This window comes from Mixophyes fleayi, chromosome 6, assembly GCF_038048845.1.
Source record: "Mixophyes fleayi isolate aMixFle1 chromosome 6, aMixFle1.hap1, whole genome shotgun sequence".
NCBI classification, from domain to species: domain Eukaryota; kingdom Metazoa; phylum Chordata; class Amphibia; order Anura; family Limnodynastidae; genus Mixophyes; species Mixophyes fleayi.
The window spans coordinates 42,144,233-42,157,194 of NC_134407.1; the positions used below are offsets into that span (position 1 = coordinate 42,144,233).

Below are 12,962 nucleotides of genomic sequence, written 5' to 3' on the forward strand. Positions count from 1 at the left end.
TATGTTCTGCAGACATTGTAGGCTAATAACTGCTATACATTATGCATAATGTATGTATCACATGAACGTACGGCCACAATCAAGTGTGTGTGGGGGAGGCGATGGGTGGCAGGATTTTTTGGGATTCCGGGATAAATAGTGGTTGAACAGCTTCAGCGCTTGGCTGGACCGGTATGAATGCTGACGGAACGTTGGTGCAGGTATTTTGTTTCCGGCGGGGTGGTTTCTGGCATTTACCGACAGGGGGTTTCCGGGAAGCGCTGTGCACAAGCGTGGAATGAGTGGTAGGTAGTAAGATGGTGGCGACCAGGAGAGGCACGCGTGGGCAGTACCGGGAGGAGGGAGATGGAAGTGGCACAGAGCAGGTACTGGTGCTAATACAGTGTAACGAGTAGGAAATAGCCGCATGGGGCTATGCCCAGATACTGACACCAGGGATATCACCATTCTATAACACATGCTGGATAGATTGTACATAGCTCTCAGTGGAATAACTACTCCATGGTATATTTGGTATTTAAGTAATACGTTTGGATGTAAATTGTAGGCAGCTGTAGTTTCAATGCAACTCAGGTGGTCATCCACATGTTCTCTAAATGCTGGGACCGGCAGAACGTGGTGGGATGTTTAGTTTTACAGCAGCTGAAGAGCCGAAGCCATCTGTACAGCATGTGTCTCACTGGACGTTCTGAACCTTTTAGCTGCTTGTTTATTATTATTTTATTTTTTATTTAATAGTTTATAAAGCACAACTGTTTTCATCCAAAACATGAAATATTTACAAATGTCTGCTTATATATGTTTTTTGTTTTCTATAGGCCTGGCAAATTATTAGTTTGAAAATGGCCTTTTTCAATCTGTAAAGAAATACTTAACTTAATTGTTGTTTATCATACAGCAGTTTATTGAGATTTTGTTTAAACATTTTTAATGTCATTTTGTTACATAAAGTAACTTGTAAACTTGTAGCTTATTTCAGCATTTACACTTTTTATTCAGTTGTTTATAGAAATGTATTTGAAAATATTTTTGCCTTTTGCTTTTCAGACCACAATGGAAGATGTTCTACCATCTTCTCCAATACGAAAAACAATTAAGAAAGATGCTCAGGCAGAAGATAATAGTGGGAATAATCAGGATCTTGGTGAATCTTCAGTAACCAATGTGAACCCTGCACAATCTCTGAAGCTTGGGTCACAGATGGTCACCCGAAGTAGACACATAAGCGGGCAGTCAAATGCTGATGTTTCTGAGGCGGAGTCTACTACTTCCAATCGTTCCACAAGACTAACTCGCAGTAGACAAAACCTTGGGCACTTAGCAGACTCACCCATGAAGATAAGAAATCGCCAATCTGTTTTGATGACTGAACCAATCATTGAGTCCAAAGAAGGAGAGCTATCTGAGGCTGAATCAAATTGCTCATCTGTTTCTACTAGAGCTCGGAGAAGACCACCTAGGACAGTTCCCCGTTCAGTCAATACAAGAAGTCGAAAGTCTGCTTTGGTATCGGAACCTATTTCTGATCATTCTGAGGCTGAATCAAATTGCTCTTTTCCCTCTGGGGTGCAAAATATTGCCACAAGGTCTACAAGAAAAACTGTAGTAAAAAGTCCACCGTCCCCTGTTAGTGAATACCAACAAGAAGAAATATCAGATAATGAATCATGTAGCTCTGGCTATTCTTTACAGCCTATTGCCAAGAGTTCAAGCAGCATAAATAAATATAAATTACAGTCAGATGGTGTTGAGTGCATCAGTGAATCTAACAGAGATGGTAGTCAAGAACAAGAGACATTAAGAAAAACGAGGCATAGTTTACGTTGTGTAACAGTGTCAAGAGATTTGTCTCCTGTGATGCAGCAAAATATTTTATCTTCTCCCCGTCGGAGTTTGCGAAAGCAGCAAGTAAAGGAGAGAGAAGATGTTGTAATAGTTTCTGTTAATGAATCTCAGAGTAAGGAAAACTCAAACGAGGTGTCAGAGGTAGAACAACCAGTAGAAAATGAAACGCCAATGAGAAAAGATGAAGTTGACTTGCCTGTTGACGTTAATGCTGCATCAATTACAAAATTGTGCATATCTCGGCCAACAGAAATGGAAAATGTTCCAGACAAAACAATTGACTTTGCAGAAGAGTTTGTGGATGAAGAGCAGTCCAAAGAGCAAATGGAAAGGTCAAGTGATGATGATGGTCTGACAATTGATGAAACAAGCAAAAGTGGCTCTGTATCCAATTTATCTGAAAGTGAAAAGATATATTTGATCCTTGATAGTGATGACAATGAGGATACACTACACAGTGAGGCTGGAGATGATGGAAAGGTGGTGGAGGAGGACGAAGAGATGGAAGAGAACAGAGAGATGGAGGAGGAGGAAGACAACAATGAACTTGTCAAAAAAGGAAAACTTAAAGAGGCATCGACTCAGCAACTAAAAGATGTAGTGGAAGATGGGCTTTTTATCATTGATAAAGCTCCTGGCTTTGACTCTAGTAAAAAATACTATGTGGAACCAGAGGAAGGTGACATAGAAGCAGAGAATGAGGAAATTGAAAAAGAACTGTCAGAACCTAATGATGACGACGATGATGATGATTTTATTGATGAGGATGAAGATGAGGAGTTGCTTAATAGACCCAAAAAAGGCTTGTAAGTCTTTAAACACTTGTAAAACCAGTATTATGCTGTTTGATTTTCTTTAAAGTGGGAATCCACTGTAAGACAACTCTCTTTGTAAGGCTTGTGATACAGAGGTTATTAGAGCGCCCATGAGGTTTTAGCACTGGGATCCCAGCATTTACACACTGTATCCGTTAGAATAAGCACTGAATTCCCTCTACACAAGCGCTGATATGCTTTATGAACAATGCATGTCATATGAGCTATCATTGTCACCAGAACCTCTGCACTGCTTTGCCTGCTTTAATACAGACATAAGCACCCGTTTACAGGGGTTAAAATTAGCAGCTGCTGAAGGCGTCTTGTGTGTCACTTGCTTAAGTAGCCCCCCAACCCCCCATCAAAGTGGAAAACTTCTTTAAAATGTAAAAAGTATACTCTAGTAAAACGCTTAAACGTATGCTTTCTTTTATGATTTACTTTTGAGCTAGAGATTGTAATACCAATCTATTATTCAACAATTGGGTTTTCTGAAGGAATGAATAGCTGTTCACTGTGCGAGTCACTATGGCCAAGGCACGTTATATTTTAACTGGTAGTAAAAACCAAACCTGTACCCCAAAATTTGAGAAGTCTCCACTTCAGTTGTGAGCAATTTACTTGCGTTATGTACACGCTTCAATAGGGTTTTGTTTTGCAAAATGTGTCCATACATTGTTTTGCAAGTTGGACTGCATTTCTTTACATAAGCGAGTTGATGAGGACTAACATTTTCATTGAATATGTACACATATAACTAGGCATTGCTAAAGCTGGGTACACACTACACGGTTTTCGTCCAATAAGCGGCTCAATCAGTCGACATACGACCGCTCGTTCAAAAGTCGGGTCAGTGTGTGTGGTGACACGCTTGTCGAAAATCTGCCCAAATGGACGATTGTCGCCTCATTTGGTTGGTCGTACCGTTTAATATTTTCGTTCCAATCTTGTTTCCGTTGTGTAGTGTGTATAAACTTACGACCGATCCACAACAGTGAGTACGAAATTACAGTCATTGCTCACGGCAACATGGCTGTAAAAAGTCGCTAAAGGGATGGCCGCTCTTCCCTTTATCGTCCTAAACAAGGCTAGTGTGTATGCAGTCCATGGACCGAGCGATCGGACCATCGATCGCATGTAAAATCGATCGGTATAAAAAGTTGGTGGAAAATTCTGTAGTGTGTACCTAGCTTAAGGCTTCACTTTTAAATGAAGCAATTCTCTACTAATTTTCATGTGGTTTTCAGTGAAGTCCTTCCATAAATTTAGAAAAATTGCAATACATCTTAAAATAAGTAGTGTTTGAGAGCATTTTGCTGGAAGTTACAGGGCCTTTTGTTCATTGCAACTTTTTTTCTTATTTTTAAAAGCTTTTTTTATTTTTTTGTATACATTTTCGTACTCTTTACAACAGTCTGTTTTTTGTTGTTTTAAGGGTGCTTTCAACCAGTATAGACACAGGAATGAGCATTAAGGAAATGGGGGGTTTATACATCAGCTTTGATGCAGAAAAGCCAAACCCTGGTCCAAGCTTGCTTAACAAAATGAAGAAAGAAAATAAAAAGAAAGATGAGGTAATGTTTTGTGATTTGTTTATTTACATTTATTTTATTTTTTCACCATTGTGCTCTAATTTGTGGGACGCAGTTGCTATAATTGTAATATTTTTGTTAATTTGTAAACCTTGTGTAATTTGTCCATAACCAGTAGTGGGCTTTTTATATTTTTTAGTGCATACTCCCTAGGGTTGTGCCAGCACCAAAATACCGGTCATTAATGAATCTTTATGGTGCCTGGAACACAAATGTCTACTATAGAGAGAATATATTATACTCAGCACGTCTGTATCATACAAAACTCCTGCCTGTAGGCTCTACTATTGAATGCCTTTGGAATTGGATAAGCAGCCATTTCAAGTATTATTTTGTTTGATCAGGTATCTTATTTTTTTTTCAACTAAATATTTGTTTCATTCTGGACCAAAATTGAAATCAGCGGCTATTTATATAGCGCCATTAATTCCACAGCGTTGTACACAGATCTCATTCACAACAGTCCCTGTCCCATTGGGGCTTACAGTCTAAATCCCCTAACATACACACACCCTGAGAGACTAAGGTCAATCTAATAGCAGCCAATTAACCTACTAGTATGTTTTTGTAGTGTGTAAGGAAACCGAAGCACCCGCAGGGAACCCACGCAAACAAAGAGGGAACATAAAAACACCACAGTGATGGTCGTAATCAAACTCATGGCCACAGTGCTGTGAGGCAGAAGTGCTAACCACTAAACCACTCTGCTGACCCAATACAATTTTAAACATTTATTTTTGCAATGTTTTATTTGTAATTGATAGACTGAATCCTCATAAATATAGGTTCAGGCCACAAAATGGTTGCTTCCACTGTGTGTAATTGTTGGGTACATTGTACTACTTGCAGCTCTATTTTATGTATATTTTTATGTTTTTTGATGTTAATGACCTAAAATTTACATGAATGTGTCTAGTAGCTCTTGGAGTTCTGCTTACCTTTGTGAAGCTGGAGGCATTTGTTAATTGATATGTGATTGGATCACTGATAAATAACTTATTTGTGGCTGGATCATGTGGAAATAATTTATTGTAGAAATGTATTTCAATCAGAGGTGCAGGCACCAATGTATAATTTGAAATGCACATATCCTGTTACATTGGGATGTGTTTTGTATGGAAGTCTCATTGTTTGGGATTGTAAGGTTGCTAGAGGAAATCTCCAATTAGGCATATGTGGGGAGGGAGTCTGATAGCAGGAAATGCTAACTAAGTCTTTTGCTGTAGTGTCAAATGCTATGATTGGTTTTTGATCACTCAGTGTTATTTCTTTGCTATGTTGTTCCAATTTGGTTGAAAATAAGTTAGCCAACCAAATCTTTGTTTGTTTTTTTTTTGTAATGTTGTTTATTACGATTTTATTATCTCTATTTAGCTCCTACAGAAAAGTGTCATAACTCCTGACTTTGAAAAGAAGGAAGCTGTCCCACCATACACAGAGAGTCTGAACAAGCTTAAAAAACAGCGCAGGGTGAGTACAACTTAAACTTGATAAGCGTCTTTAAAATACTTTTAAAATAGAGTAGACATCTTGCGTTCTATTTCATGGTTTGTTACTGTATTGTTAATCAGAATATGTTCAATTTGTTTCTCTGACTGTACATTGCTACAAAATATGTTAGTACCACTTAAAAAATTAATCTCAATAATAATAGTTTTTACATTCTCAATCTTACCCTGTTTCTCTGTTCAATTTAATCAGATAATTTTTAAATGACAAACCCTGAAAAATTGGAGTGTTTTAATCAAGTGGTAGAGTTCTACAACAGGCATATTTTTAAGACCGATGAGCGTTCCGCAGTGCGAGGAAGTGACGCCACATGAGTACTTTGTGTAAAGGCAAAGCAGTCTCCTTTAGCCCATTATCCAGAATTTTATAGCTGAAATTCATATAATTATACATTTGACATTTTTTATTTTTCCCTTACTACTGCTTGATGTGTACAATATTGTTGATTGCTGCTTTTCAGATCCATTACACTGGAGGGAGTAGCTTGAGCCAAGGCACCTATGTTTGAAATTTAAAGTGTAACTGTCATCTGTTTACAGTGAAGGCAGCTATATGTTAGGCTGCATTCTCACGAATATACTTTTAGCTATCAATTCACTGGGAAATGGTGACATCACTGAGGAGCGCGGTGTCATTAGTAAATAGCCTGAATATTGATTCAGTCCACAAAATGACTGATTCCTTTGTACTTGGGAAACAACTGCCTTTGAAATGCAAATTGGCAACTAATTGATTGTCCCTGCATATAAACTGTACCCATAATATTCATGTTGCGGAGTCCTGCTTTTTATCAGTGAGATGTGACACCTTTGTTCCTGTTCTCTTTATACTGGTGTTTTGTTACTTGTTTTATCTTATAACAGTTTATTATATATTTCTAGGAGGAACGAAACAAAACAACAGGACGGGGCTGGTTTGACATGAAAGCCCCAGAAATGACAGAAGAATTAAAGAATGATCTTAAAGCCTTGAAAATGAGATCTGCCATGGATCCAAAACATTTTTATAAAAAGAATGACCGAGATGGCTTTCCTAAATACTTCCAGGTTTGGATATATGAGTTGATATAGTATAATAATCTCATGTCAGACACCTAGAGTATCATCCATGTAGACTGAAGATTTTGTTGTGACTGTTTTGAGTTATGGCAATAGCATTATTTTTTCCTATTTCTGGTATACATAGCTAAAATACAGAAAATAAGATTATGCTAATTTAAGATGTTCTCTGGAATAAATTATTGCAATGTCAAATGTATGTTGTGGGATTAGTAGTAATTTAATACTATGCAAGTTTAATGGCCCTGTAATATGTTCATTGTTTTATTATGCCTAGTACAAGAGATATATATGATCTGTCAAAGAGGCTGTAAGCCAATTTAGTTATGTGTGTCCCTTTTTATAATATGATGATCTATTGAGAGGAATATGAATGAATGGGATGCAAAAAGATGTGACAAACAAACACATTGGACCTTCACATGTACAGTTTAGCTTTCCAAGAGTTAATGACATTTATGGAAGCTAGGCAAGGTTGTGCAACGAAAATATTATTATATATTCAGTTCTTTTAAGTGAATACCAAGTGTTGCCCACCTCTAGTTTTTGCTGTGTTTTTATTCAGTTTGTTTATAGCAGTAGTAAGATCGCTTTTTGTCTCAGGTTGGCACAGTGGTGGACAGTCCTGTAGACTACTACCATTCCCGAGTTCCCAAGAAGGAAAGAAAGCGGACAATTGTGGAAGAACTTCTTGCAGATTCTGAGTTTAGAAGGTAATGTTGACGCATTCATTGTTTACTTTCTGCCTTTGTTGATTAGTTGTTCTAGTTAACCCTCGTTTTTTTGTTTGTTTTTTTTTGTTTGCAATGATGCTTTTATGGTGTTGCTGTCTATGAACTGCTGGTTGCAGAGACTGGAAACCTTTGCAGCATACCAAGTATTATTATAAAGAGAATCTATCTGAGAGGTTGTCTTTTGTTTTGTATAGGCTGGTAAAAGCTCTTCAAGCATACAGAGCAGCAATCTATCCTGCTCCTATCCCAGGGTCCTCACTGGTGTAGAAAGCTGGTGTGAGCAGTGTTCACAAATGGGGCAGATTTATTTTTCTACAGGCTATTTAGAGCCTATACCTAACAAAAACTGCAACAATTTAAACTTTATTTTGATGGCGAAGGCACTTCAAAACCGGCGCTCCCAAGTGGTGTGAAATATCTTCATACCCGGGGCTTCCTCATGATTCATCTCACAGCCATGGGGTGGGGGTGTATGAACATTAGTTATGTTTATTTCATGTTGAATTACCTAAAACCACTGTGCTGTAAATATGACAGTTATATAGTCTATGAACGATGTGCATGTTGTGCTGACTATTTAAATTGTTATTGCTTTGCATTAGTACTTTTCTTCCTCTGAAGAATATTTTTTCAGATTCAAAATACCATGTTCCAGTTACTGTGAAAATGTCATTTATATGATATTACACAGAATATCATATGTTACTTAAATAGTTTTAGATACCTTTCTGATTATTTGGACACTTGAAGGGCCTGTCTTCATGTATGTACATGATGCCTTTTAGTAAAGTAAGCAATAATGGGTCAGTTTCTATTCGTAACATAATGGATATGAGGCTATGCTCACTGAAAATATAAATGTTTCTTATAAATTGTACAAATCATTGCTCAGCCTTGTCTGTCTTAGCACCTAATTCTTACAATTCTTAAAATTCCCTTCCAGATACAATAAAAAGAAGTACCAAGAGATCATCGCTGAAAAGGCCGCTCGTGCAGAAGGCAAAAAGAAACGCAAAAAGAAGAAATTCCATACATAATATCTATCTTGTAGAGAGTGTGATTTCTGCATTATTGTTCCTGTACTGCCTGATTGACGGGCCCCAGTGCCATTGTATATCTACTTGCTGACCGTGAGAAGAGGGATTATTACTTCACCCAAATCATTGAGATGAACTAATAAATTAAGCCTAATTTTTAATTTGGGGATCAGAGGCTACATGGATAAAATCAAATTTAAGGCAAAGTTAAAATCCTGTACTGTCTCTTAAATTGGGCCTAAAAAACATCTGGAATGTGTTTTGTATGCCAAAAACGCTGTTTTACTCTTCAATTGCAGTTATTCCTGTGGATTTGTCAGAGGTAAGCGAGTTCCACTGGTCTTAATGACAACATGAAGATACTGCATTCCATAATAACCTGATGTAGTGTGGCCACTCCCAGTAACAAAAGCAGCCTTGCTGTACTTGGACCCACTTCTATTGAGGCATACAGGCAGAACAGACATTAACAAAATTTACTTTTTCCATCAGTATAAAAGGAATTGTGGTCATATGGGAATAAATGGAGACCTGTGTTCATGGCATTTTGTGAATAGTTTACTTAATTAGTCCACGCTGGTCCATGCGCTAACATATTTGCTGAATATTACATCACAGCATATACCAGTATAGCCAACTTCAAAGTACCTCTGCCTCCTAATTAGGTGTGGTTTCTTTTTCTTTAAGTACAACACACTTGCACTGGTTTTCTACATTGTAACTGACTTCAGCTGCAGTTTTTTGCTCTAAATATATTTTATTCAAACAACTAAAAGTAGATATTTGTGGTGTGTTACACTGCCGTGTGTGTGTGTGTGTGTGTGTGTGTGTGTGTGTGCGCGTGCGCGCAATTGGAATACAATTGATACTGTATTTAATACTAAACAATACCAGGTACAAATTATTTGGACCACAACATGGCATCCCAAAATGTGTTTGAGACTAAACACACCGTTCTTCCATAAGCAGCATTTTTGTTTAGGCAATAGTGTGCATACATATATTTTTATTGGGATACAACTACATAGCCCATTGGAATTTAGATACAGATGACACATTTAGCAATTGATTCATTGTTCCATGTAAGTAATTCTTATGGTCGAACATCTTTAAATATTTAATAAATATATATTGCTGTTCAAGCATGTTTAAGATAGCACCAGATATAGACATTAAGACATACATTGGGTGTAAGACCCACAGAAATACAAAGACTGAGTATGAATATAGTCAGGCAATAGTGGAGTTTATCTATAAAAATAATAATATCTTCCCTGTGGACTTTTGCCCATTTCTGGTTTTTCCCTAACCAGTCTTTCATCCCTACAATCCATTCAGAATGCAGCGTCTAGTCTAATTATCATTGCCAAATGTTTTTCTACTGCTGCTTAGTCCCTACTTTCTTTACTACATATAAAATACTTCTACTAACATGCAATGCCATTAATAATACTGCAGATACATCTGTCCTTTCTCTCAAAGGATCCACTAATTCATCCCTTCTGTTCTGCCTAGCATACTCCTCTCTCTTCCTTGCGGTTACAGGACATCTTTTGGGCTGCTCCTTTGTTGTGTAATTCCCTTACAAGTACAAAAAGACTTTCACCATAGCCTCCAAACCTTCAAATGTTGCTTGCAAACGCACATCTTCAGACAAGCTTATCAAATTCCTTACCTACCCTCTTTATCACCTAGGCCATTATACCGGATTACCGATCACTACAAAATTCATACAAGCCTTAAAGGAATTTTCTTTAAAGGTAAGGCCCCCACTTTGCAGATCATGGACTTCCTTCAGTGTAGGTTCAGCAAAGGCCTTGCAGCATCCTTTCTTAAAATTCATATGTCCACTTTGAGCGTATTCTCCAACACCAAGTTAGCCTCACAGGATTTGATTATGAGATTCCTCCAAGCAGTAAAGAATATTTGTCCATCCATAAGACCTGTTGTGGTCACACGAAACCTTAATTTAATTCTAAATGCTGGAATGTATGATCTATTTGGTCTCTTTGAGAAGAATTGACATTTATTTTCTTGATGGCAATTACACTTGCTCAAAGGTGGTATCAAGATTCCACGTTAATCAGGAAATGGTGCTGCCATGCTTTTATCCACATCCAGAAGAGGAAAATGAAAGAAAACTGTATTCACTGGATCTAGTGAGAACAATTTCCATATATCGGTCTAGAAAGAAAGGAATTGGATCGGAAAAGCAATCAAACAGACCTACAAGAGAATTGGTTGCAAGGCACTAGATATCCTCAGGGCCCACTCAACTCAAGCAGTAACAACATCCTGGGCAAGCAAGGCCCTGGTTTCAGTGACGCAGTTCTGCAAAGCAGCTTTGATGGCCATATTCATACTTTCACAAGTCATTATCTTCTGGATATCTGGACAGCGAAATTGATATAATGTATCCAAACTTCTGTTTCCAAAATGTATTTGTTCTATTTCATGGGTTCCTCCACCACACAAAAGTTAACTCTATGCTGTCTGCGGGCAGTAAATAACAAATCCAAAGGCCTTTTAGCATCTCAGCCCTTGTGTTCTCTATGTATCTTGCTGTGCAAATAGTTAATATGGTAAGGTGTGCTTTAAGCTACAAGTTTGCGTCCCACCCTTTGATACATGGCTTGGAGAACAGTTTAAGTCGTTCATATAGCGGTGGGTCAATGAATTGTAGCTCAAAGTGGACCTCTTTGAACCATTATTAACACAGACGCCAGGATGCTAAAAGTCACTTGCTAACAGAACTATATTTACGGTGCATTAACACCAATGTGTTAATGGTATCACAAATGCATTACAAAAAAGTGTTCATGTTTTTAATACTTTTTTTGTTACATTGACCAGGACTCTATGCAATTGTACAAGTGGAATAACGGAAAAAAAAAACATGCAACATTTTTTGAATGCACAGCAAGGCTTCTGTACTGCAATGCCTAGGTGTAAACAAATAATGCACAATAATGCAGTGGTTCCCTAACTTTCTCAGTTCGAGGCACTCTTAGGGTCTCTATAATTTTTTCAAGACACCGCTAAGCCAAAATAATTACATAATAGTCCCTTTTTTAAGTAGTTGGGTCAAAATAAAGTAATATGTATTTAGGCCCCTTCATCATCACACTGTGCTCTCTCATCATAACACTCTGCTCCTTCACCATCACACTGTCATCATCATCATTTATTTATATAGCGCCACTAATTCCGCAGCGCTGTACAGAGAACTCATTCACATCAGTCCCTGCCCCATTGGAGCTTACAGTCTAAATTCCCTAACACACACACACACACACACACATTTTGATAGCAGCCAATTAACCTACTAGTATGTTTTTGGAGTGTGGGAGGAAACCCACGCAAACACAGGGAGAACATACAAACTCCACACAGATAAGGCCATGGTTGGGAATCAAACTCATGACCCCAGTCCTGTGAGGCAGAAGTGCTAACCACTAGGCCACTGAGTTGCCACTTCATAACACTAATCCTTCACTATTGCACAGTGTCTCATCATCATCACACTGTTCTCTCTCATCATCACACTGCTCCTTCATCATCACACTGCTCCTTCATCATCACACTGCTCCTTTATCATCACACTGTGCCCCTTCACCATCACATTGTACTCCTTCACCATCACACTGTGCCCCTTCACCATCACATTGTACTCCTTCACCATCACACTGTGCCCCTTCACCATCACATTGTACTCCTTCACCATCACACTGTACCCCTTCACCATCACATTTCGACCAGTTACGTCACATTGTGCCCCTTCATCATCACACAGTGCCAATTCACCATGGCACTGTTCTCCTTCACCATCACACTGTGCCCCTTCACAACATTAGCAGGTCTGTTATTGCATATTTTACATGTATCTCTTTTCCAGGGGGATACAGGGAAGGGCAAATTTTAGCCTGGGGGGCAAGACCCGACTCAGCAGCCTAGTAGGAACATTTTAAAGGAAAAAAAATGCAGGGGACCCAGCCCAGGGTAGCCCACTATTGGAACGGCCCAGGGGGCAGGTGCCCCCCTACCCAGCCTGCCCCTGGGTGTCAGTAAAGTGGGTGCATATCTGGATCTTGGTCAGGGGTGGGCAAACCTGTCCTCAAGGGCCATATCCAGTTCATGTGTTTAGGATTTCTTTAATCATGTACAGCTGAGTTAATCTATTTGGCTGGGTCAGTAATTATCCCACCTGTTTCTACAGACAGAAATCCTAAAAACATGAACTGGATATGGCCCTTGAGGACAGGTTTGCCCACCCCTGATCTTGGTGTTTCACCGTCATGCTCCAAATAAGCTCCATTTTGTAATGGTGCACCAACCTTCTGCTATGGGTACCTATGGACTAGCTCAGTCTCTT

At 38.6% G+C, this 12,962-nt stretch overlaps 1 protein-coding gene across 2 annotated transcripts; it reads left to right on the forward strand.

The window, feature by feature from the left end:
- Positions 1–215: 215 nt before the first annotated feature.
- DNTTIP2 (deoxynucleotidyltransferase terminal interacting protein 2) lies at positions 216–9,135 on the forward strand. 2 transcript variants are annotated; one of them, XM_075216363.1, is made up of 7 exons: positions 216–284; positions 1,048–2,651; positions 4,096–4,234; positions 5,627–5,722; positions 6,643–6,807; positions 7,423–7,532; positions 8,497–9,135. In XM_075216363.1, the coding sequence occupies exons 2-7, from the start codon at positions 1,054–1,056 to the stop codon at positions 8,588–8,590; spliced, it is 2,202 nt and encodes a 733-aa protein (XP_075072464.1). In that variant the 5' UTR covers positions 216–284; positions 1,048–1,053; the 3' UTR covers positions 8,591–9,135. The 2 variants fall into 2 exon arrangements, with proteins under 2 accessions (XP_075072464.1, XP_075072463.1); XM_075216362.1 differs by having other exon boundaries at positions 227–365.
- Positions 9,136–12,962: the final 3,827 nt, after the last annotated feature.